General features: G+C 42.9%; 1 protein-coding gene and 1 long non-coding RNA gene across 6 annotated transcripts in view; one reads left to right on the plus strand and one right to left on the minus strand.

The window, feature by feature from the left end:
- On the minus strand, positions 1 to 27,387 carry LOC134294707 (uncharacterized). The gene is made up of 2 exons (XR_010001432.1): positions 16,435 to 27,387; positions 1 to 8,681 (listed from the first exon to the last, which is right to left on the minus strand). It is a non-coding gene; the product is annotated as an uncharacterized LOC134294707 (long non-coding RNA).
- Positions 1 to 27,519, plus strand: part of LOC134294703 (transforming acidic coiled-coil-containing protein 3-like) — a 755,386-nt gene that overhangs the window by 563,459 nt on the left and 164,408 nt on the right. For all 5 annotated transcript variants that reach the window (XM_062966299.1, XM_062966302.1, XM_062966300.1 and 2 more), the window contains exon 2: positions 25,587 to 25,616. In XM_062966299.1, the coding sequence (XP_062822369.1) occupies positions 25,587 to 25,616 (30 nt within the window). The remainder of the gene's footprint in view (positions 1 to 25,586; positions 25,617 to 27,519) is intronic.

The following is a 27,519-nucleotide window of genomic DNA, read 5'->3' on the forward strand; positions in this document are numbered from 1 at the left end:
TAAAACTATTTACAAAGTTTTACTGTATGCAGCAGTATTCAACACAAACAGACTTGCAGACGACAGATGAACACAGGACTGTTCTGTTCTCCAACAGAACTTGACTCGAACTCTAGGCAGACAGAACTCAACTGAATTGAACTGAACTGATGCAATCGTTATGCACAAACACTTGTGTCTGGATACTCCCTAGTTCCAGCCACACATCAAGTTCATCATAGCTTCTTGGCAATTAACTCTTTCCACACTATGGTACATTCTGGATGATGCAATCAGTTGCAATACAAGCATGGCACAAATTGCATTTAAACACTATAAACACAAATCCCACATTAACAGTATGCACACATGTTTGAAGATTTCCAAAGCAGCATTCGGGCTTTCAGAGAAGAGGAATCCACTATGAACCAAAGCAGACACTTCTCTCTTCCATCTCTGCTGCTGCCCACCTCTTTTCCTGGCAGCAAACTGCTGGAGAAATCAGAAACAAAAGCCTGCATCACAATACAACCCCACGGTGTAAAGATGCAGTTGCTGCTTGAGCTAAATTACCCCCCAACGAGTGCAGCTGGCAATTACGCCTGACATACGCTCAGCCAGCCGTGCCAGGAGGAAAGAAGAGTTACCGTCAGGATGGTTGCAAGGTTCAAGATCATTCAAAGGAAAAGCCTCCTGAAGCTTCTCTCTCTCTCTCTCTCCCCGCCTTCATTCGATTCCTTTCCCCCACCCACATCATTTTATTTTTAAAACGATTCCTTTGAAGATAGTTTGGAAACTACAGCTAGTTCAGCGATCGGCAGCCAGGTACTAACAGGGAGAGAACCACTCCCATGCTGCAGCAGCTCCACTGGCTGCCGGTCTGTTTCTGAGCTAAATACAAAGAGCTGGTTGTTACCTATAAAGCCCTAAACAGCTCAGGTCCAGGCTATTTGTCAAATCGCATCTCCCTGTATCGACCATCTCGGGCACTTCGGTCAGCGGAGGAGGCCCTACTCTCAGTCCCACTCCATAGCAGCTATGGTCCAAGTGACTGAACATTTTCAGCAACTTGGTCACTTAAATCGGTCCAGGTATACACTCGCTCTGTGCAATAATATTTTTACTGACTGTTTAAATATATATATTTTTTTAATGTGGGATTTTTATGAAAACGTGTATGTTATTGTCATTTTATACTTTTGATATTAGTGAAGTAGTCGTGGCATTGAAAGTTTGCCGTTTATATGTATGTTAACCACCCTGAGTCCCTCTGGGAATAGAGGGCAGTCTAGAAGTAAAGTTTTTATTATTATTATTATTATTATTATTATTATTATTATTATTAATGACACAACGACATTGTATGACACAGCAAACAAGATAGATATGCTGGGTTCCCTACTTCACACTTTAACAACACAACTGTTCAATGCTAAGGCTTCCCCGTCTGCGCAGGGTTCCATACTGCGCACTTTAACAACACAACCGTTCAATGCTAAGGCATCCCAACAAGATGAGTCCACAACAGACACTCTGCTGGCTGTTGTATTGGATCACACCTCGGACACTTCCTATTATTATTATTATTATTATTATTATTATTATTATTATTGACACAACGACATTGTATGACACAGCAAACAAGATAGATATGCTGGATTTTGTATCACAAAATCACAAGTCGAACACTTCCCAAGCGTTTAGGACTCTGTGATGTATTTTCGGATGATGCGCGCAGATTTCAGTCGGGTGGCCTTTTGCAGTTGGCAGATTGTAATTTTGTCAATGTCTATTGTTTCCAAATGCTGGCTGAGATCTTTTGACACGGCACCCAATGTGCCCATCACCACCAGGACCACCTGTACTGGTTTCTACCAAAGTCTTTATTTATTATTTATTTATTTACAGCATTTATATTCTGCCCTTCTCACTCCGAAGGGGACTCAGGGCAGACCACATTACACATATAGGCAAACATTCAATGCCTTTAACATAGAACAAAGACAAGACAAACATAGGCTCCGAGCGGGCCTCGAACTCATGACCTCCTGGTCAGAGTGATTCATTGCAGCTGGTTGCAGCTGGCTTGCTCTCCTGCCTGCGCCACAGCCCGGGCCCGCAGTTCAATCTTTGCAGTTCAATTTTGAGGTCCTGATAGCGGCTGAGTTTTTCTTGTTTTTTATTATTATTATTATTATTATTATTATTATTATTATTATTATTATTATTATATTGTATGACACAGCAAACAAGATAGATATGCTGTATTTCGTTTCACAAAATCACAAGTCGAACACTTCCCAAGTGTCTAGGACTGTGTGATGTATTTTTGGATGATGCGCGCAGATCCCAGTAGGGTGGCCTTTTGCAGTTGACAGATCTATTATTATTATTATTATTATTATTATTATTATTATTATTATTATTATTATTAACTGTGCCCGGCCACGCATTGCTGTGGCTTATGGGAATGCTTTGTTGGCCGAGTGGAATAGTAATGAATAGCCTTGCAGCCTAAAAAGCCTGAACTCTGGCTGTACCCTGGTGCCATTGTGACCGAGGGGGTTGCTAGGAGATGAAGTGGGCAGGGCCTAAAGGGGGCGGGGCCTACCCTTCTGATCAGCAACCAGGGTTGAAAATAGCTCTTCCTCTTTCTCTAATTTGGACTTTATTTTCCAGGGTTTTTTTGTTTGTTTGAAAGACATAGATTGGTTGGCTGTCTTTTGTGGCCAAATTTGGTGTGATTTGGTTCAGTGGTTTTGTTGTTTACTCAGTCCTACAAATGTACATGACATTTTTATATAGAATCACTAGCTGTGCCCGGCCACGCGTTGCTGTGGTGTTGTCTGGTGGTGTTGGTGAGAAATTGTTGAGGTAGTGGTGGTATTGAATGTCTGTTGTGTGGTTGTCTTTATGTTTAGTATGCACACTGAAGTGGATTATATGGCAGTGTGGAGTCAAGATAATCCAGTGCAAAGCAGATAATAACCCTTGCTGTTGACCTATGCAGCCCCGAAAGACAGTTGCATCTGTCAATTAGGGAAATTTAGGTACGCTTTATGCGGGAGGCTAATTTAACTAATTTACAACATCATAAAAAACTGCCAGCAAAACACGAGGAAAGGAATGAGGAAGTACAGCCACTAGTGGACAGTGAAGCAACAGCTCCCCCTGTGGCCGGAATCGTGAAGCTGGAAAAAAATGTTAAAAATGCCTCTGAGTCTGTCTATATATGTTGTTTGTCTGTTGGCATTGAATGTTTACCATATATGTGTTCATTGTAATCCGCCCTGAGTCCCCTTCGGGGTGAGAAGGGTGGAATATAAATACTGTAAATAAATAAATAATAAATAAATAATATAAGATTATAAATGGGTTATATAGCTGTGTGGAAGGGCCTTGAGTCTACACTGCCATATAATCCAGTTAAAATCTGATAATCTGTGGAAGAGGCCTAAGTGAGGCCTAACTGTGCCTGTCCCCTGGGCTGAGTAGGTTGCTAGGAGACCAAGTGGGTAGAGCTTAGCCTTCAAACTGGCAGCAATTGGATAAAAACTATTATTTCTCTCCGTGTAATTAGGACTTTATTTTTCTTTTCTTTTTGTTGTATCAACCTAGAGCCATTAATGATGGGTTGTGTTGTCAAATTTCGAGGTTGGGGGGCCTGTAGTTTTGTTGTTTTGCGGGTTGCCCTGATGCCATCACTCTTTTATATAGATAGATTATTATTATTCCTTTCAGGTCAACTTTCTATACATTTAGCTGCATTACAGGCACATAGCAGTTTTAAATAGGCATTCCAACCACTGCAATGAACCCAGTGGTTAATTCAGTTGTCTGTCCAACCCCTTGATCCAGAGGTCGGGCTTATCATGGCCTTTTCTGCTGTTCCTCCTGTTGATTCTGTGCCACGTGGAGACGGTGGCTGCCAGAGCACAGCATTCATCTCCAAGAAAAATTACCCTCTGCGTCGCCTGGAGAAGGAGACCTGAGATTAAACCCCCGCCGGCGCCGGCGCCGTGCACTCCATCACCTGCTCTTATCTTCCACACATTCCTTTCTTCCTTGTCTTTTTGGTGGCATCTTGACTCCTCTCGCCAAGAAATCGGCCGGCTCTCTTGTTCAAACAGGCAGAGCAATTTTTAAAGGAGAGGCCAGGCCGAGCTGCTGATGTCACAGATTTCCCTCTCTGCGAATCTGCATTCTCAGCACACGCTGGGTTAACTTTGATGGTGCCCCTCCGCCTTCGCAGTTACCTCTCATCTGAAATCAATGCCCCTTTCATCCTTGCTACAGAGCTTTGGTTCCTTATTGCTTCTAAAAAAAAATCATTTTTATTGAGTAACATTTACATGGAATAAAAACTGAGTCAAACATATAACAAAAAGCAACTACAGTACGACCCTTGTGCCCACAGTTTCATCTACCTGCATCTGACAAAATATGTCTCCTCTAGGGATTTTCAGAGTGGCGGGCGGTGGCACAGCGTGTTAAAGCGCTGAGCGGCTGAACTTGTGGACCAAAAGGTCGCAGGTTCAAATCCAGGGAGAGGAATGAGCACCTGCTGTTAGCCCCAGCTTCTGCCAACCTAGAAATTCGAAAACATGCAAATGTGAGTAGATCAATAGGTACTGCTCCGGCGGGAAGGTAGCGGCACTCCATGCAGTCATGCCAGTGGCCACATGACATTGGAGGAATGAGCTCCCGCTGTTAGCCCCAGCTTCTGCCAACCTAGCAGTTCGAAAACATGCCAATGTGAGTAGATCAATAGGTACCGCTCCGGCGGGAAGGTAACGGCGCTCCATGCAGTCATGCCAGTGGCCACATGACCTTGGAGGAATGAGCACCCGCTGTTAGCCCCAGCTACAACCAAGCTGGTGTAGGGACCATAAGCCAGAAAATAGTAGACTATTGCCTATATAGCTTTGCCTCTGCATATATCATATAGCCTTTATATAGACAATATAAGCACTTTGTATGAACCAAAGTAGTACAGTAGTCTCGGTTATCCAACGTAAATGGTCCGGCAGAACGTTGGATAAGCAGATATGTTGCATAATAAGGAGAGATTAAAGAAAAGCCTATTAAACATTAAATTAGAGCCTATTTTGGAAAACTATAGGTCAGTTCCTGTAACTTTAGATAAAAGCCGGGGATGGTTACACTGCATAGTTAATATTGGAGCAAATGAGCTCCCTTTTTCTAGTATGAATATGACAGCAAAAATAAGTTTGGTGCAAGCTCTATTGCTTTTCCTCCCTTTCCAGCTGGATCTCATCCAGGTCTTGGTACCATGGCTCAGCTCCAAAATATGTGCAGTAATAACAGCAGAGGATAATAATGGGCATGTGCTAAGTGTCTATCTTTCTATTTTTAAAGCGGCTGACAAGCTAAATATCAAACCCCCCTCAGCTGCCAATGTATTAAGGATAGCCGGATCCTTTTTCAGCGTGCTTTCTGTAGCCAGATTTTGTTCATTTTCATGGTTTCCTCCTTTCCGTTGAAATTGTCCACCTGCTTGTAGGTTTCAGTGGCTTCTCTGTGTAGTCTGACATGGTGGTTGTTCGAGTAGTCCATCATTTCTGTGTTCTCAAATAATATGCTGTGTCCAGGTTGTTTCATCAAGTGTGATGCTATAAACCCCACTTGCCTAGTTTCCAACAGACCTCATGACCTCTGAGGATGCCTGTCATAGATGTGGGCGAAACATCAGGAGAGAATGCTTCTGGTTGTGAGTGGTCCATCATTTCTGTGTTCTCAAATAATATGATGTGTCCAGGTTAGTTCATCAAGTGCCCTGCTATAAACCCCACAACAGACCTCACAACCTCTGATGATGCCATAGATGTAGGCGAAACGTCAGGAGAGAATGCTTCTGGTTGTTACAGTGGTCCACCATTTATGTGTTCTCAAATAATATGCTGTGTCCAGGTTGTTTCATCAAATGTGATGCTATAAACCCCACTTGCCTAGTTTCCAACAGACCTCACAACCTCCGAGGATGCCTGCCATAGACGTGGGTGAAACGTCAGGAGAGAATGCTTCTGGTTGTTAGAGTGGTCCATCATTTCTGTGTTCTCAAATAATATGGTGTGTCCAGGTTGGTTCATCAAGTGCCCTGTTATAAACCCCACAACAGACCTCATGACCTCTGATGATGCCATAGATGTAGGCATTTTCGTCAGGAGAGAATGCTTCTGAAACATGGCCACGCAGCCCGGAAAATTCACAGCAACCCAGTGATCCCGGCCATGAAAGCTTACAACATTTTACTAGTTGTTTATTCCCATTTTTCAAACATTGCTGTGCTGCTTTGTCATATCAGAACATTGTATCAATATTTGCTTTTTTGTTGATAATAGCTGCAATCAGAGTCTGAATAAACACATGGGTGAGAACACTTGTCAAGAACGAAAGAAACCACATATATTTCCGTACCAAGAGACAGTATGTAGTTGCTAGAGTTCAGGCAGGGATTTGGCATATCTGTGGGCTGGTTCCCAAATAATATTTAGGGAACCGTGGGAGAGTCACACCTTCCCCGGCTAACAAACCCAGTAGGTTTGCTGGGAGAATAAAGAGTCACCACATTAGGATTTGGAGAGCAAGGTTCGGATCTCTACTTGGCCATGGAAAATCACTCACTTATCCAACGTTCTGGATTATCCAACACATTTTTGTAGTCAATGTTTTCAATACATCGTGATATTTTGGTGCTAAATTCGTGAATACAGTAATTACTACATAGCATTACTGCGTATTGAACTACTTTTCTGTCAAACTTGTTGTGTAACATGATGTTTTGGTGCTTAATTTGTAAAATCATGACCTAATTTGATATTTAATAGGCTTTTCCTTAATCCCTCCTTATTATCCAACATATTCACTTATCCAATGTTCTGCCGGCCCGTTTATGTTGGATAAATGAGACTACTGTATTACTATTTGTAGATTTAGCATTCTATTGATTTCTCCTTCAACCATTCTCCAATATTCTTGCACTTGATCGCACTCCCATATCATATGATATAAACACCCCTCTTTGTTCACGACCGTGCCAACACTTATCCTTCATCCCTGGTAAAAAACGTGAAAGTTGTGAAGGAGTTCTGTACCATTTTTGTAACTTTTTCCTTCTTGCTTCCCTTAATACATTGGGATTCCTTCCAAGGTGATCCTTGGTGCTCGAGATGCTTGTCTATTCTTAAGGTGAAAAGCACATGTGTGCATGGATTAGGAATCAGCTGGTTTTCCCTGTAATAGGCAATAAGAGCACCTAAAGCTTCAGAGAGCTTCTGTTCAACCATTTCAAAGCTCCCTGAGCAGTGATGGCACGATTGTCAGTATAGTGATGGATTAGGAATCAGCTAGTTTTCCCTGTAATAGGCAGTAAGATCACCTAGAGCTTCAGAGAGTTTCTGTCCAACCATTTCAAAGCTCTCTGAGCAGTGATGGATTAGGAATCAGCTAGTTTTCCCTGTAATAGGCAGTAAGAGCACCTAAAGCTTCAGAGAGCTTCTGTTCAACCCTTTCAAATCTTCCTGCTTGAGCAGTGATGACACAATCGTCAGCATAGTGATGGATTAGGAATCAGCTGGCTTTCTCTGTAATAGGCAGTAAGATCACCTAGAGCTTCAGAGAACTTCTGTTCAACCATTTCAAAGCTCCCTGCCTGAGCGGCGATGGCACGATCGTCAACATAATTTAACTCAAGGAAGTAAAAAAGGAAGAAAGGAGGACAGAAGGTACGAAGTCATGACTAAGCTACACGTAAGGGCTATTATGAGGAAATGACTTCGCAATAGAGAAGTTTTACATGAACTCCTCTTGTTTTTGCTTTAGAAACTTATCAGTGACATCTGGCAGCTTCCATACTAGTGAAATGGAGCTCTAGTCCAACTTCAATGATTCGTTCAAAATGCAGATACTATTTTGTGAAGCACCTTGGATATACGTAGCTGCATTAACATTCAGACTGAAAACCAGAGCAGATTCTACACTTCCTCAGACGCAGGAGCCACCAGTTGCCATAGGAAATTAAAGACTGCCAAAATACAGTAGAGTCTCACTTATCCAAGCCTCGCTTATCCAAGCTTCTGGATTATCCAAGCCATTTTTGTAGTCAATGTTTTCAATATATCATGATATTTTGGTGCTAAATTCGTAAATACAGTAATTACAACATAACATGACTGCGTATTGAACTACTTTTTCTCTCAAATTTGTTATATAACCTGATGTTTTGGTGCTTAATTTGTAAAATCATAACCTAATTTGATGTTTAATAGGCTTTTCCTTAATCCCTACATATTATCCAAGATATTCGGTTATCCAAGCTTCTGCCGGCCCGTTTAGCTTGGATAAGTGAGACTCTACTGTAGTTCCAATATTGTTTTGGGATGCTCCCTGGAGAATACCTCCTTTGGCAATGAGTTGCCACTTTACACCATGCGCCAATTAGGAATGCTGTATTGGTTGTGTGCGCACACTATTACCAATGAGTCTGCCTTCTGTGTGTGTGTGTGTGTGTGTGTATGTGTGTATGCTCACACTTTGCTCACTGGTCCTGTGCCTTCCAGCTCTCCTGCGTAGCAAGTGGTATTGGTAGGGGAACACAACAGGCAGTATCTGTGCCGGCGAGATAAGATTCTGTGCCTTGCGCTGTGGCTTTGACTTTGACTTGCTCTTGATGTCGTGACTTCCTGGAACAAAAACAAAGGGGAAAGTGAAGCTGGAAGGGGTGGCAGGAGAGGGGGAGAGAGAATGAGGTGTGCGAGGAAAACCAGTTGCCCAATTTCTTTGCTCCCCTCTGAATGAAAGGGGGCTGCAGACCCCGGTCGGAAAACAAAGACAGCGTGGGAAGTAATTGTGGGCGAGGGTGTGATGTGTGCATGCCAAACAAAGCCGTGCGCGTCCAGATGTCAATTCTGGCTCCAGGAATGGATGCATTGCAGAGGAGGAAAGGTATACCCACACAATATACACACAAGCAATCTGTTAAGGGTTAGCCATGCTGGTTTGTTTCAGTATGGGAAGTAAAGGAAAAAAAGCCGTTCTGTAGAACCTTTAAGACCAAATCTACGAGGGTTGAATTAAAAGCAATGCCTCCACCTTCGTTACTTCTGTTTGGATGGGAATATTTTAATAAATCAAATGCAGAAATAATCCTAAGAATGTGCTCTTTACCACTATTCACTTTTCCACATAATGACCAGATAATTGGATACATTTCTGCCAACGATGAACAAGTTTTCTGAAGCCGTCACGGGAAGAAGTCGACACTCGGTTTCCACAACCAGCGTCTCACAGGACCAACTGTGCACAGATCTTCCGATAGCCAAGCATACTTCACACTTTAACAACACAACCTTTCAATGCTAAGGCTTCTCCGTCTGCACAGGGTTCCATACTTCACACTTTAACAACACAACCGTTCAATGCTAAGGCTTCCCGCCAAATGGAGCTAACTGTAGATGAGAGTCTCCTGAACAAGCCATTACCTGCCACAGACCAGGACTGCCATCTGTTGAGGAGTTACAAAGGTGGAGGCATTACTTTTCATTCAACCCTCCTGTTTTAGTATCAACTTTTGTGGCTTGCAATCCACTTCTTCAGATGAAATGATGGAGTACCGTATTCATTGATTTGAGGAGCTGGGGAGGGGGCGAAATGGGATACGGAAAAAACGGGATTGTAACATTAGGCACTTAGCATAAACATGCTGGCACCGTTAAGCGAAAACACGGGTCTGCTTGGCTGTTAATTGGCTCTGAAGTGTGAAACTAATACGTTCTGCTTTCAGGAAAGTTTGGTGCTGTTGGAAGCAGAGCCTTTTCTTGAAGGCTTTTGTTTGTTTGTTTGTCATACGCACAACTATCATGAAAGCCAGCCTATTAATATATATAATGGGCTGAAAAGCCATTTTCTCTGTTCAAACCACTGGTAATTGACTGGAATTTGCAAATGTATCCCAATTACAAAAACATTTAACCTACTGATGCCTCAATTAATGTAATTTTATTGGTATCTATTTTTATTTTTGAAATTTACCACCCTCGGCTTATACTGGAGTCAATGTTTTCCCTGTTTTTTTGTGATAAAATTAGGTGCCTTGGCTTATATTCCGGTCGGCTTATACTCGAGTATATATGGTAATTGGAATGTATTTTTATTTCTGAAATTTACCACCCTCGGCTTATACTGGAGTCAATGTTTTCCCAGTTTTTTTGTGATAAAATTAGGTGCCTCGGCTTATATTTGGGTTGGCTTATACTCGAGAATATATGGTATTATTATATTATCATATCATCCATTGAGTTTCAGAACTAAACCCCATTTTTTTGTGACCCTAGCCAAATATCCCAGCCATGACATCAAAGTGTGACCTTTCTGTTCTGAGTGATAATTGTCTACAAAAGGACTTTTAATCTGGGTTTATTATAAGGGTTCTTCACTCCAAATGAAGAAGGAGAGCTTGAAAGCATTGGCAATGCAATATGTGGATTCCTGGGGTGGACTCTTTGGGGTCAAAGGAGGGTCCATGGGGCTCCTGTGTTTCAAAGAAAACATTCAGAAGCCACGAAAGTCACTCCCAGAGTAAGATCTAAGCTCCGTGCAGTCCTGTGTGGTTTAAAATCCTTTTTAAAAAGCTTCAAGTAAGCTTGTGTCAAGACTGGCATGGGCGAAAGAGGCTTAAACCTTGTTCCTCTGCAGCTGGTTTTTTGTTGCAAAATTGGCCCCCCTGTGCCGGTTAAGGCAAAGAAAACCCCGTTTCTGCCTTTGGAGCTCCTACGCAGAGAGGGAATTTTGAAACAAAAACCAGTCAGGGGTGCAATGGAAGGTTAAGCCTCCCCCGCCCAGAGATGGATCGGTCCCCCAACTCTTATTAGAGAGGAAGAAAGAAAAGAAAACGATTTTAAATTGCACAATATGTGTTTTATCATAATGTGCCTCATTTTGCCACAGTGGAGTTTTTTTATACCAAATATACATTGAGGGACTCATTTAGACCAGCCTTTTGTAGTTTAAGCAAGGATTTAGATTTCCTTCAATTTGAGATATATGTTTATATAAGCTCCCTGCTCTGTATTGTGTGGTTGTGTTACGATAATATATACAGTAGATACTCGAATATAAGCCAACCCAAATGTAAGCCGAGGCACCTAATTTTACCACAAACAACTGGGAAAACATTGACTCAAGTATAAGCCGAGAGTGGTAAATTTCAGAAATAAAAATCGATACCAATAAAATTAAATTAATCAGTAGATTAAAATTTTTTGAATACAGTAGAGTCTCACTTATCCAAGCTAAATGGGCCGGCAGAAGCTTGGATAAGCGAATATCTTGGATAATAAGGAGGGATTAAGGAAAAGCCTATTAAACATCAAATTAGGTTATGATTTTACAAATTAAGCACCAAAACTTCATGTTATACAACAAATTTGACAAAATGTAGTTCAATACGCAGTAATGTTCTGTTGTAATTACTGTATTTACGAATTTAGCACCAAAATATCACGATATATTGAAAACATTGACTACTAAAATGGCTTGGATTATCCAGAGGCTTGGATAAGTGAGGCTTGGATTAGTGAGACTCTACTGTATTATTACATTGTATCACATCATAATATTATTATTAATATTACATTAGTGAGACTCTACTGCATTATTACATTGTATCACATCATAATATTATTATTAATATTACATGATGATAATATTATAATGCAATGCAATTTAATACTAATAATAATACAATATAATAATATTAATTATATATTATTTATTTCACGTAATATTACCGGTAATAGTACAGTATAGTGGTGTGCTGCAATATGCTGGTATATTGTGCTAGTGTAGTGCTGTGCTAATATAATATAATACACTGTAGATAAATATTATTTGTAAGCCACTCTGAGTCCCCTTTGGGGCGAGAAGGGCGGGATATAAATGTAGTAAATAAATAAATGAAGCCCAGATACTGTGGATGGGATTGCTTTCATGTGCAGATACATGTGGTGCCAGTCCTAACGGCATAACCCGAAAAACTCCATCAGGTTGTGGATGAACTACAACTCACATAATGCCAGGTTAATCCCAAAAAACTTCATCAGTACTTAAAGCTTGTTATGTTGGGCAAATTTGCTTTGTATGCATCATTGGTAAGGTTAAGTGCTCTCTTGCTGTAGGGTAAACTACAACTCCCACTATGTTTTCGGACCCCTCAAACCCCTCCAGTAGGTCAAGTTAGTTATTATGATTCTGCGTGCCAAGTTTGGTTCAGGTCCATCATCGGTGGAGGTCACAGTTTCTCTGGTTGTGGGTGAACTACAACTCCCAGAAAGGAAGGTCAGTTTCCTAACCCTAACCCAAACACTCCAGTAATCCAATTTTGGGATATAGGTCTGTGTGCCAAATTTGGTCCAGATCCATCGGTGTTGGGGTTCACAGTGCTCTCTGGATGGAGGTGAACTACAACTCCCCCAAATCAAGGTGAATTTTCCCCAAAGACCTCCAGTATTTTTTCTTGGTCATGGGAGCTTCTATGTGACAAGTTAGTTCCAGTTCCATCATTGGCAGAGTTTAGAGTGCTCATTGATTGCAGATGAACTATACATCCCAGTCCCTACAACTCCTGTAAATCATGGTGAATTATTTCATAGGCTGTTTTTTCCCATCTTGTCTGAATTAAGCCTCAGCCTACTGCATGTAGAACTGCACATAGCTCTCAGTGCTTCCCCATCAAACTTTTATTCTTAATTAAAGAGCTGTGGATGTCATAGCCTTTCATCAGAGGATCCTGCTCCGTCCCCTTTGTTATGAATTGATCGGAGCTGCTTTGATCACAACCACTCCACCAAACCAGATTACAGACTGATGAAATTAAGGCAAAGCCATTTGGTAAAAGCAGATTTATTTGATGATGGATGGATCATGTAGCCACGGCTTATGACAAGTATACACTGTTGTTGCAGTGGATTGAAACCCACTTTCTTCCTAAATCCAGGTGTCCCAAAAATACAGAATTTCCCCCAATACTCTCTCCCTCCATGTCCTAGGTAGGCAATAGTTTCCTCCTCATCCACACTGGCTCTCATTTAGGATACTAATTTATGTTAATACTCTGTGGCATGGAATGAGGACGTTTTCTGGGGTTAATGAATCTGGAGTACTGTATATACTCAAGTATAAGTCAAATGGGTGGAAAGAAGGAAGAGACAAAATTAATCCGTAAAAAAAGAAATTGGGGTGGTTGAGATGTACCATACCGTATATACTCGAGTATAAGCCAACCCGAATATAAGCCAAGTCATCTAATTTTACCACAAACAACTGGGAAAACATTGACTCAAGTATAAGCCGAGAGTGGTAAATTTCAGAAATAAAAATAGATACCAATAAAATTACATTAATTGAGGCGTCAGTAGGTTGGATGAGCAAAGGTTGGATAAGCAAAACTCTACTTTACTTTGTATTGATGATGTTAATATTGAAACTCAGTAATTCAAAGCAAATAAAGACAAACGGCACTGAATGGAACACAGCAGGAGGATAACACACCTGGGCATCTCCTGGGCAACGTCTCTGTAGACAGTCAATTCTCCTATACCAGAAGCAACTTGCAGTATGTTCCCAAGTTGCTTCTGACACGATTAAAAAAAAACCTTTTTAAAATGTCCTGGTTTCTCTCTTCTCCTAAGGCAAGAGGCCACTATAACCAGATATATAATATAATAATATAAACTATAAGACAGTATTTCCTATAAATGCTATAGTCATAGAACATACAATATACAGACAAGGATTATAGAGATTCAGAATATACTAAATGCTTCAAAATACATGTCTCTAAGCCAAAATCTTCCTTATATAGGAAAGCAAAGAAATTCACAAACCTTGAATATAAGAGTTTTGCTTTCTGTGAGTGTATGTGTGTTTGTAACACATTGATTACCGATATACTCAAGTATAAGCCGACACGAATATAAGCACCTAATTTTACCACAAAAAAACCTGGGAAGACATTGACTCAAGTATAAGCCGAGAGTGGTAAATTTCAGAAATAAAAATAGATACCAATAAAATTACATTAATTGAGGCGTCAGTAGGTTAAATGTTTTTAAATAGTTACCGTATTTCAAAGAAAAACAATAAACTAGCTCCAGGGGGATTCCTTCCCAGGTAATCCTCAGAGCTCAAGATGCTTGTCTGTTCTTAAAGTGAAAAGCACATGTCTGCATTTTAGATGGATTTGGAATCAGCTGGTTTTCCCTATAATAGGCAGTAAGATCACCTAGAGCTTCAGAGAGCTTCTGTTCAACCATTTCAAAGCTCCCTGCCTGATCGGTAATGGCACGATTATCAGCATAGCTAAATCAAGGAAGTAAAGGGCCTGGGCTGTGGCGCAGGCGGGAGAGCAAGCCAGCTGCAATTAACTGCAATGAATCACTCTGACCAGGAGGTCATGAGTTCGAAGCCGCTCGGAGCCTATGTTTGTCTTGTCTTTGTTCTATGTTAAAAAGGCATTGAATGTTTGCCTATATGTGTAATGTGATCTGCCCTGAGTCCCCTTCGGGGTGAGAAGGGCGGAATATAAATGCTGTAAATAAATAAATAAATAAATAAATAAATAAGGAAGGAAGGAGGACAGAAGGTACAAAGTCATGACTAAGCTACAAGCAGGTGATATTATGAAGAAATGACTTTGCAATAGAGAGTATCTCTGTAGATCTTAAAAAGCTGTTTCTTGATTTAAGGCATTGGCATGCTGGATGATAGGAATAACCCTCCCAGTCCATTCGTCCTCTCTCTTAGTCCTTTCAGGCACATCGAGGCCAGGAATAGTTTCCTTGTGTATGCCGGCTGAGATCTTTTGGCATGGCACCCAATGCGCCAATCACCACCGGGACCACCTGCACTGGTTTCTGCCAGAGTCTTTGAAGTTCAATCTTGAGGTCCTGAGTTTTTCCTGTTGTTTTTCATCTATGCGACTGTCACCTGGGATGGCAACATCAATGATCCAAACCTTTTTCTTTTCCACAATTGTGATGCCTGGTATGTTGTGTTCCAGAACTTTGTCAGTCTGGATTCGGAAGTCCCACAGTATGTTTGCATGCTCATTTTCCAATACTTTTGCAAGTTTGTGATCCCACCAGTTCTTTGCTGCTGGGAGGTGGTACTTGAGGCCTAAGTTCCAATGAATCATTTGGGCCACAGAGTTGTGCCTCTGTTTGTAGTCTGTCTGTGCGATTTTCTTCCAGCAGCTGAGGATATGATCCATGGTTTCGTCGGTTTCCTTGCAGAGTCTGCATTTTGGGTCATCAGCTGATTTTTCGATCTTGGTCTTCATTGCCTTTGTTCTGATGGCTTGCTCCCGGGCTGCAAGGATCAGGCCTTCTGTCTCCTTCTTCAGGGTCCCATTCGTGAGCCAGAGCCAGGTCTTCTCCTTGTCAGCTTTTCCTTCAATTTTGTCAAGGAACTTTCCATGCAATGTTTTGTTGTGCCAGCTGTCAGCTCTAGTTTGCAGTGCGGTTTTCTTGTACTGGTTAGGGTCTTCATTGCCTTTGTTCTGATGGCTTGCTCCTGGGCTGCAAGGATCAGGCCTTCTATTATTATTATTATTATTATTATTATTATTATTATTATTAATTGTGGGAGTTGAAGTCCAAAACACCTGGAGGACTGAAGTTTGCCCATGCCTGCGTCTATACTCTAGATGTGGGTTGGAGGGGAGGAGGATGCAGATTTGAGGGTCCCGGTCCTCGCCTCCCGTCTTCCAAGGCCTGTCAAGCGCCTGAGCCGAGCGGAGAAGGAAAAGGAGTCTGAGCACATTAGGATGCTGCTCTCTCCTCCCGTTGCCATGGAGACCACTCCAGTGGTCCCTCAGGCATGACGGCGGCGGCCATATTGCTCCGGCTGCGGCAGCCCCCACTAAGTGAGCCGGAATTGGCTCCGGTTAGGATCTTGCAGCCGGACAAAACCAGAGGGAACTTGGAGACGAAAGAAAGCAGGAGACATGTGCGCACCACCCGCATGGCTTTCCCCTTCCCTGCTACTATCACACCCCCTCTATTATTGAGAGCCTGCCCCGAACCCCTATGTAACCCTTCCTCTCTCTGAGTCCTTTCTGGCTCAAGGGGAGCAAAAGGGAGGGAGACTTGTGAGCAATGCACAAAGGCACACGTTCGCACACATCCGCCCACTCTCCGCGTCTACATAGTGAAGTGGAAAGGATAAATCCCAAAGGGCAGGCTGTGAATTCAGGCTCTGCCCGTCGTCATCCTCGCTGCTTCAAGCAAGGCAATTGGGGGCGGGGGGTGGGGGCGGAGGGGGGGTGGGGGGGGGGTTGCCCAAGGAGCAACCCACGGCAGGCGACCGAGGCAAGAAAATGAAACAAAGCAACAGTCTCCTTTTGCAGGGAGACTTGAGTGCCTGGTGCATCGCGCTCACCTTCACGTTTCATCATTTCACACCTTCAAGTGCATGCAATATGCATCTTTCCATAGCAGCTGCCTTGCATGCAGAATCGTAGAATCGCAGAGTTGGGCTGTGTGGTCTAATCCCCTGCCATGCCTTTCATTATCAACTGTAGTACTTCTCATGCATACCTGTGCATTGGGCCGGGCTGTGGTGCAGGCTAGTTAGCAGCCAGCTGCAACAAATCACTCTGACCAAGAGGTCATGAGTTCGAGGCCAGCTCGGAGCCTGTGTCTGTCTTTGCCTCGGTTCTATGTTATGGCATTGAATGTTTGCCTTTATGTGTGCAATGTGATCTGCCCTGAGTCCCCTTCGGGGTGAGAAAGAAGGGCGGAATATAAATGCTGTAAATAAATAAATAAAATCATATTACAACCAGTTCCAGAAATGCTTCAGGACCAGCCCCTTCCACACAGTCTTGAGCAGTTATCTTTGGGGCCAGGCTTTAGCACAGCAGGTTAAACTACCAGCTGAAATGTTGGTTTATTAGTCGAAAGGTTGACAGTTCGAAGCTTGAGTCAGGGTGAGATCCTAGCCTTTAGCCCAGCTTTCACCTACCTAGTGGTTCAAAAGAAAAATGTGAATAGATAAATACTGGGAGGTATTTAGGCACCCATAAGGAAATGCCAGGAAAATGCCGGTGACATTAAGTCCAGTCGTGTCCGACCTGGGGGTTGGTGCTCATCTCCATTTCTAAGCCGAAGAGCCGACGTTGTCCATAGACACCTCCAAGGTCATGAGGCCAGTGGCATGACTGCATGGAGCATTATTACCTTCCCGCCGGAGTGGTACCTATTTATCTACTCACATTTGCATGTTTTCAAACTGCTAGGTTGGTAGAAGCTGGGGCTAACAACTCTCACCCAAAAGACTCCAGAACTTCACGTGTGCGACCCTCCGTGTGGGGATCTTTTGGAGTCTTTGGGTGGGAGTTGTTTCTTCATCCTCATTCCAACAATGGGGAGGGTGGCTGACAATGCAGCGTTTTGGCGACGCTGCGCAACTGCGAAAAGGGGTGACCGGCTGGTTGAGGACGCAAGCGGCAGAGTTTTGTGGGGAAGGAGTTGCCAGGCTCATTCTTCGCTATGATAAGTGCCTAGATTTGAATGGCGACTATGTTGAGAAGTGGTATTTGGGTGTGGCTTTCAACTGCATATGGTAAATGTTTTCTCCTATACTTTTTGAGGGCGCAAGCAGCAGAGTTTTGTTGGGAAGGAGTTGCCAAGCTCCTTCATCGCTATGATAAGTGCCTAGATTTCAATGGGGACTATGTTGAGAAGTGGTATTTGGGTATGGCTTTCAACTGCATATGGTAAATGTTTTCTCCTATACTTTGTTCATTTTTAATTCCAAAACGTAATCTACTTTCTGGATAACCCTCGTACCATACACGCACCATTTCCAGCATCTCCTTCTCAAAAGCCCATCACTATGCTAGCAAATTTTTACACATGCCACCCACTACTAGAATCTACTCACAAGTCATCTATTTGGGGCTCCTTAGAGTACACCTACACTAGACAGTTACAACAGTTTCATACTATTTTCACTGCCAATGCATAAATCTAAGGAAGCTTTGGATTTGTAGTTTGGTCACGAATTCTTTACTAGGGAGCTCTAATGCTCATCTATGTAAAACTTTAAGCTGCTCACCAAACTACAAATGTGAGGGTTCTGTAAGATAAAGCCAAAATACTTACCGTATATTCTCGAGTATAAGCCGAGGGTGGGAAATGAAGCAGCTACTCGTCAATTTCAAAATAAAAATAGATACCAATAAAATTACATTAATCAAGGCATCAGTGGGTTAAATAATGTATATATACAGATACAGATATACAGATACATGGATCTATATGTATATAGGATTTGCAAAGACCTGCAAAGATATGAGGGGAAAATTCATATATAAAATTAATGTATATAGCTAGATAGATACAGGTATATAAATACATAGGGATTGCAAATGCATGCAGGGGGGTTAATGCCTATCTGTAGGAGAGTTTAACCAATATTTCAGGGGAAAATGCTTTTATAAGATTAATGGATATATATTTTCTTCTTCCTGACTTGCAAGGGCTTCTCTACCTTTTCAAAACATTCCCTTGGTTAAGAGCGAGGGAGGCTTTGGAAAACTAAACACTGCTAAGGGAGGATAAGAGAGATACATATATATCATATATTGCAAGCAATGTCCTCCAGGTTCTGTTGATCTTGACCCCATTATAAGCCAAGGGAGGCTTTTTCAGCTAAAATAAAAAGGGCTGAAAAACTCGGCTTATCTTCGAGTATATACGGTAGTTCCACAGAACTGTATAGCATAAAAACACTGCAAGTCACCGGGGATTTATCTATATGCATTCCTGGATGAACTCCTCATCGAAAAGCAGATTGGGAGCAGCGAAATGAAATTCCAGGAAGATATAGGATCCTAAGGCAGGTGCAGGCTCCACCTGGCAAGAACTGGGTGAGCCGGATGCTGTCGAGCATAAGACCTCACTGATTCAATTGAGATTTATAGAGATCTTGGTTGTCCTACAGTCCCATTACCCCCTATCTGATTGCGGAAGAAAGAAGCGCAGGAATGGCTGCAAACAGGTTGCAACTCAGTGGGAGGGCAACTCCTTTGCATGCAGACGCTGAGAAAGGCTGGGCTGAGAAAGATTTCTGTCAAGAAACTCTGGAGAATCACTGCTGGCCGATGCACAGAATACTGAGCAAGACAGGCAAGTGGTCCACTGCAGTGTAAGACAGCTTAAAATCTCAGAATGACAGAGTTGTAACAGAGCTCATGGGCGCGAGTGCAGCCTCCTTGCTCAAGGCAGGATTTCCAGCCAAAGTATCCACAACAGGGAACTGTCCAAGGTCTTTTGAAAAAGTTCACCTCCTTAGGAAATTGGTTCCACTGCTGAACCACACCTACTGTCAAAAAGTTCCTTCAAATGTTCAATCAAAATCTACTCTCCTATAACTACAAGCCTGGTGCTACCCTCTGTGACAGCCTATGAGCTATTTAAAGAATGATCCCATGTCCCTTCTCAGTCCTCTTCATGGAGCAGAACATGGCTAGCTCCTTCCAACTTTTCCATGTATAAGGTAAAGGTAAAGGTTTCCCCTGACGTTAAGTCCAGTCGTGTCTGACTCTGGGGGTTGGTGCTCATCTCCATTTCTAAGCCAAAGAGCCGGCGTTGTCCGTAGACACCTCCAAGGTCATGTGGCTGACATGACTGCATGGAACGCCGTTATCTTCCCGCTGGAGCGGTACCTATTGATCTACTCACATTGGCATGTTTTCGAACTGCTAGGTTGGCAGAAGCTGGAGCTTAACAGCGGATGCTCACTCCACTCCCCGGATTTGAACCTGGGACCTTTCAGTTTGCAAGTTCAGCAGCTCAGCGCTTTAACGCACTGTGCCACCAGGGGCCCCTTAAAATAATGTATAAATACAGTATTAAAATATATTTTCCGCAATAAGTGACAATCCGCGAAGTAGGGACACTATATTTATTTTTAAAATAATGTAAGGTAAAAAGGTAAAGGTTTCCCCTGACGTTAAGTCCAGTCGTGTCCGACTCTGGGGGTTGGTGCTCATCTCCATTTCTAAGCCGAAGAGTTGGCATTGTCCGTAGACACCTCCAAGGTCATGTGGCCATTGGCATGATTGCATGGAGTGCCATTACCTTCCCACCGGAGCGGTACCTATTGATCTACTCACGTTGGCATGTTTTCGACTAGGTTGGCAGAAGCTGGAGCTTAACAGCAGGCGCTCACTCCGCTCTCTGGATTTGAACCTGGAACCTAAACCCATCGATAAGTGAGGGAACACTGTATTCTTTCTTTTTGGGAGAACATCAGGCATTCTATCAGTCTGTGTGCTTTGCACCAGTGAGTATGGAATGGGCGCATAAGCTGTGGCCACTTGACAGATTGATTGCTGTGGGTGTGTGTGTGAGTGTGTGATAGAGAGAGCATGTGTGTTTGCACATTCAAGAAGGGAGTGCAAAGCCCTCATTTGCATGAAATTGGGTCCTTTTTCGGAAACAGCTGCCAGTGCCAGGTCGAAAGCTGACGCGATGATGAATGGTGACAGAAGGGCTGGTGCAAAAGGAATAGTAATGGCATTTTGATCTGATATCAACTGCACCCTTTAAGAAGCAGGAGCGAAGTATGTGGCCCCATATTGCTTATCCTCCTCCTAGTCCTCGGGATCCTGTTTTATATATCAAGACTGTACTGGGAGGTAATGAATGGGTAGGTGGTCTTAGCAGACATGGAAATCAGGAAGACTTTAACATGGGACCTCCGGCTTTGAAAACACTCCAAAGACCAATTCCTGATGCGTCAAAGGAGCTCTGAGCCAGAATGAAGAAGCAGACAGGAAGACATCATTCCACCATGTCTCCTGTGTCACTATAACAATATAATAATATATAATACCATATATACTCGAGTATAAGCCGACCCGAATATAAGCCGAGGCACCTAATTTTACCAGAAAAAAAACTGGGAAAACATTGACTCCAGTATAAGCCGAGATACCAATAAAATTACATTAATTGAGGAATCAGTAGTTTACATGTTTTTGAATCTTTACATCAAACTGTAATTTAAGATATGACTGTTCAACTCTGATTAAATCATTAAATGCATATGTGAAATTAGTATATATAATTATAGATGTATATCTAGCTCTGCATTGTTTATATAGGCATTGAATGTTTGCCTGTTACTATGTTGGAAGCCGGCCTGAGTCCCCATGGGAGATAGGGTGGGATACAAATGAATTACAGTAGTCTCACTTATCCAACATAAACGGGCCAGCAGAATGCTGGATAAGTGAATATGTTGGATAATAAGGAGGGATTAAGGAAAAGCCTATTGAACATCACATTAGGTTATGATTTTACAAATTAAGCACCAAAACATCATGTTATACAACAAATTTGAAAGAAAAAGTAGTTCAATATGCAGTAATACTATGTAGTAATTACTGTATTTACAAATTTAGCACCAAAATATCACGATGTATTGAAAACATTGACTACAAAAATGCGTTGGATAATCCAGAACGTTGGATAAGCTAGTGTTGGATAAGTGAGACTCTACTGTATATATAATTATAGATGTATATCTAGCTCTGCATTGTTTATATAGGCATTGAATGTTTGCCTGTTACTATGTTGGAAGCCGGCCTGAGTCCCCATGGGAGATAGGGTGGGATACAAATGAATTATTATTATTATTATTATTATTAGTAGTAGTAGTAGTAGTATAAAATTATTGTTGATACCATATTGTTTTTGTTGATCTTACGTTTCCACTTACAGAGCTAGTTTATTGTTTTTATTTGAAATACGTTAAATATTCAAAAACATTTAACCTACTGATGCTTCAATTAATGTAATTTTATTGGTATCTATTTTTATTTTGAAATTTATTATTAGCAGCTGCATTTCCCACCTTTGGCTTACACTCAAGTCAATAAGTTATCTCAGTTTTTTGTGGTCAAATTAGGTGCCTCAGCTTATATTCGGGTCGGCTTATACTCGAGTATATACAGTAATGTAATTTTATTGGTATCTATTTTTATTTTGAAATTTATTATTAGCTGTTGCATTTCCCACCTTTGGCTTATACTCGAGTCAATAAGTTATCCCAGTTTTTTTGTGGTAAAATTAGCTGTCTCGGCTTATACTCGAGTATATACGGTAATGTAATTTTATTGGTATCTATTTTTATTTTGAAATGTATTATTAGCTGCTGCATTTCCCACCTTTGGCTTATACTCGAGTCAACAAGTTATCCCTGTTTTTTGTGGTCAAATTAGGTGCCTTGGCTTATATTCGGGTCGGCTTATACTCGAGTATATACGGTAATTAAAATAACACACTGTGATACATAAAACAGAATAAAATTAACATGATAACAGAGTATAACGCAACCATTGAACCCACAACCAATGGGCCTGAAATAACGAGTTCCTGGGCATGGGTGCGCAGACTGGTGCAAATCGAACTCGGCACTTTGCTGTATCAATGCCAGTGAACAAAATGAGATTGCTAGACAAAGTCTGACCATAACTGTTTGCCCTTTAGCAACCTTCAGTCTAGTCTTGCAAAGAAATCTTCAGAAATTACCAGCTCACGATAATATGTGTCCTTCTGCGCATATATCAGTATTAGTCACTGGAAGACATTCGCCCGGAGGCGAAGGCTTACTCACCACAGGTGACCAGATGAGTGGCCAGTGTTAACCTCGCTGTCTGTCTTGTATTTGAGAAACATCCATAGCGTGTCAACGCATGCTTATTTATTTACTTTATTTACTGATTAAATTCATATCCCGCATTTTCAAGTAATGGGTTCCCCATGGCAATAAAGTAAGAATTCTAATGTATTCGAATCGTTCAAGAATAGGAATGGAGGAGGTGAGCATGGAATTAAGTGATGCAAAATGTGTTTGTGATCTGATGTTGTCTTGTGACTAATGCAGAATAATAGAGGAAGATGAACATTAGCATGACGCAACCACTCAAGACGTGCTCATCTATTTTGTGGTAGCCAAAGGATGTAGTATGTACTTTGCTTGCAAAATGTCTACTCTTTGTTCGGATTGATGAGTATGGGGATCTTTTTCTTTTCTTTTAGGGAAGTGGGGAATTAGACCTAGCTCCATTGTAGAACAATCATGAGATCCCGAGGCCAAGATCACAGAGCTCCAAGAAGAGCTAGGAAAGATCAAAGTGGTCAAGGATTGGTGGTTGGAGGCCACATTCAGGTTGATGCTCACTTCCAACATAACATAGTGGACATGGTGGTGAATTGGGCTATATTTTGAGGCCAAGATCCCAGGTTTCACTTCAGAGAACTCCAAGAAGAGCTAGGAAAGATCAAAGTGCTCAAGGATTGGTGGTTGGAGGCCACATTCAGGTTGATGCTTGCCTCCAACATAGTGGACATGGTGGTGAATTGGGCTATATTTTGAGGTCAAGATTCCAGGTTTCACTTCAGAGAGCTCCAAGAAGAGCTAGGAAAGATCAAAGTGGTCAAGGATTGGTGGTTGGAGGCCACATTCAGGTTGACGCTTGCCTCCAACATAACATGGTGGTGAATTGGGCTATATTTTGAGCACCTTCTAGGTCATTTTAGGCCCATGAAAGGCCATTTGTCAATAGGGAGGGTCAATGTCATTTTCTATTTGGGTAGTGGGGAGTTGGACCTAGCTCCATTGTAGAGCAATCATGAGATCCCGAGGCCAAGATCACACAGCTCCAAGAAGAGTTAGGAAACATCAAAGTGGTCAAGGATTGGTGGTTGGAGGCCACATTCAGATTGACGCTTGCTTCCAACATAACATAGTGGACTTGGTGGTGAATTGGGCTATATTTTGAGGCCAAGATCCCAGGTTTCACTTCAGAGAGCTCCAAGAAGAGCTAGGAAAGATCAAAGTGGTCAAGGATTGGTGGTTGGAGACCACATTCAGGTTGACGCTTGCCTACAACATAACATAGTGGACTTGGTGGTGAATTGGGCTATATTTTGAGCACCTTCTAGGTCATTTTAGGTCCAAGAGAAACCATTTGTCAATAGGGAGAGTCAATGTCATTTTCTATTTGGGTAGTGGGGAGTTAGACCTAGCTCCATTGTAGAGCAATCATGAGATCCCGAGGCCAAGATCACAGAGCTCCAAGAAGAGCTAGGAAAGATCAAAGTGGTCAAGGATTGGTGGTTGGAGGCCACATTCAGGTTGACGCTTGCCTACAACATAACGTAGTGGAATTGGTGGTGAATTGGGCTATATTTTGAGCACCTTCTAGGTCATTTCAGGTTCATGAGAGGCCATTTTTCAACAGGGAGGGTCAATGTCATTTTCTATTTGGGAATTGTTCTCCTGGGCTTCAAACTGGTAGTGGTGGTGCACAATAAAGGGATGTGGTCAATTGCACTTACATGTGATCAATGGCACTTACACCATTACTGCCGAACAGGTCAAATAAAGCATGTTAATGTGCTGCTATAAATTAGGAGATGCATCTCAGTCCAGAATATCTGCTTTGCATATACAAGTTCCCAGGTTTGATGCCTGACATCTCTAGGTTTGGCTTACCTGATACCGTGGAGAACCCGACTGCCAGTTTCTCTGCTCCAATTCAAACCAGCTTTTTTATGGGTGGGAGTAAAGTTCTAGTTGAGTGGCAGTTACAAATGTCTAGCATGCAAAAGGTCTTGGAATTTCACAATAAAGCCCATGGGAGACCTCTGTCACAGCACTGAAATTGATGGACTGAGAAACTGGCTTTGGGCACACCAAATTTCCGCGTTCTTATTGATCCCAAGTCTCCTACCCGATGGCTCTGGCTGTACAATCCCCCATCCAAGGTGGTGGTAGGTCAGTTTTTGGGGCTTACACAATATTTCTGTGGTAAAGGGATATAACATGGTGTTCATCCAGAATGTATTATCATTGCTGGTTCGTGGGTGAGAGATGTTGGTTGGTTTGATGGGAAGGGTGGAAATGTTCCTCCGGTCCCATGGACAGCTGGGCTCTCCCTCCCTGGCCTACTACACTGACACCTTCCCAAAAAGTATTCCACCAGGAGAGTCCTGCAAACCATTTTTTCGCACCACTAACAATCTTCCTTCCTGGAGCTGTTTTCGCTCACGGCTGCAAACACAACACTCGCCCCTCAAGGCTGCTTGGTTTGTGTAGTTCTCTCCCACCCACCCCCCACCCATTTTTGTTGTTTTTCTCCTGAAAAAAAAAGCATTTTCTCCCACTGGGCAATGTGGCCATTTGCCCAAAATGCTTTTTTTTTTTTAAACCGTAAAAGAAACCCAACTTTAATTTGTTTTTCTGTTCTAGCCTGTTCCCCTCTCTTGTTCTTGTTTTGGTTCTGTCTGGCTCTGTCCGGGATTTTCAGTTTCTTCTCCTCTCCTTTCTGTTTGTTTCGGCATCCGACCCTCAACTCCCTTCCCCTCTCTATCTGCTGGGGGACCCGGATGTCTGTCACAAGTTAAAAAAAGCTTTTAAATTGTGGCATAGAGGGGAAAACCCTCCTTTTTTCCGTGCGTTTATATGACTCGTCTTTTTTCTTTCTTTCTTTTTTCCTTTCCTTCCCCTTCAAGGTCCGGCTCACCTGACGCTAAACAGCCAAGGTATGGTTTTATGTTTCTTTCAACAAATGAGTTTCAAAGTTCTTCTCCTCCTCCTCCGAAACCTGCTTCCATCTCTCTTTCTCTTTTTCTCTCTTTTCATCATCACTCTCAGTCTCTCGTTCTCTCTCCTGCCATCCGCCTCGACCATCTCATCTCATGTTGGTTTCTGACATTGCCTCTGTCTCTTGCTGAATTTTATATATTTATATATATATATATCTTTTGGTTGTTTGGAATGTGAACATGTATCCGAAAGAAAAAGCATGTTGCGGAGAGAACTCGAGAGCACCAGAGAAAGATGGTTTTATCTCGTGTCGCTTCACGTTGATGAACTGTGTGACTTATGCTTATGATCTGATTATTAACAGCCTTGTGCATTTGGCTCATTGGTTGCTTTGGATGCGGTTCTAGGGGATTCACATACTGTACCAGCTGGTGTGAGCTAAATTTGTCTACACAAGATACAATGGAGTTCTTGGACCAAGATATAGTGAACCAGGATGCAAGCGAGTGAAGGAGTTTGCCCCCAACTAGATCAGGGCAGGAGAAGCATGATGCCACTCTTCTATGATGGATGGTGGCTCCCATATCAGAAACGTGGTTACAGAATCCTAGATTTGGAAGAGACCCCCAGGACCATCCTGTACAACCCTCTGCTATGCAGGAAGACACAGCCCAAGCCCTTCCAACTGATAGAATCATAGAGTTGGAAGAGACCTCGTGGGCCATCCAGTCCAGTGATTCCCAAAGTGGGCACTACTGCCCCCTAGTGGGTGCTGCAGAGATCCAGGGGGGCGGTGATGGCACCTATTAGGATACGGGGGCGGGGCCAGGGGAAGGGCGGGGCCTCTTCCCAAGTGCCGGAGACAGGGCTGAGCACCTGAGGCACCTGTTAGGACACAGGGGGTGGAGCTAGAGGAGTGGGCGTGGCTTCTTCCCAACAGCCCGAGACAGGGCTGAGCATCTATACCTCTCCTGAGGCGCTTGTTGGGACACAGAGGGTGGAGCTAGGGAAGGGGGCGGGGCCTCCTTCCAAGAGCCTGAGACAGGGCTGAGCCTCTATACCTCTCCTGAGAGGCCTTTTAGGACTAAAGGGCGGTGCTAGGGGTGGGGGCGTGGCCTCTTTCCAAGAGCATGAGACAGGGCTGAGCCTCTATACCTCTCCTGAGGCTCTTGTTAGAACACAGGGGTGGGGTATAGAGGTTCAGCCCCATCAGGCACTTGGGAAGAGGCCCGCCCCCTCCTCTAGCCCTGCCCCCTGTGTCCTGGCAGGCACCGCAAGACAGGGATAGAAGCTCAGCCCTGCCTCAGAACTCGTAACTCCGCCCATTCCAGTCCTGGCCGCCCATTTGTGGCCCCGCCCACCTCCCCCTCCCCCTCCCAGCACTGAATCTGGGTCTAGGGGAGAGGCTCAGTCCCGCCCTCTTGAGCAGGAGCCACGCCCACCCCTCTAAGCCACTCCCCTCTTTCCAGGGTGTGCTGAGTCATATTTTTTCTGGAAAGGGGGCGGCAGGCCAAATAACTTTGGGAACCACTGATCCAATCCAACCACCTTTCAAGAAGCAGGAAAATGGTATTCATGAGGAAACCATGAAAACGAACAAAATCTGGCTAAAATCAGGACAGAATTAGGACAGGAAATAAGGAACAACATTTAAAAAACACAGGAATTCCAGACAAGAAAGAATCAAGGCCAGCTAACACCTCCCAACAAAGGATTCCCCCAGATTTTGTCCATTTTCATGGTTTTCTCCTTTCAGTTGAAATTCTCCACATGCCTGCGTATTTCAAAGGCTTCTCTGTATAGTGTGACATGGTGGTTGTGAGAGTGGCCCAGCATTTCTGCGTTCTCAGATAATATGCTGTATACAGGTTGGTTCATCAGGTGCTCTGCTATGGCTGA

This window comes from Anolis carolinensis, unplaced genomic scaffold (assembly GCF_035594765.1).
Source record: "Anolis carolinensis isolate JA03-04 unplaced genomic scaffold, rAnoCar3.1.pri scaffold_19, whole genome shotgun sequence".
NCBI lineage: Eukaryota > Metazoa > Chordata > Lepidosauria > Squamata > Dactyloidae > Anolis > Anolis carolinensis.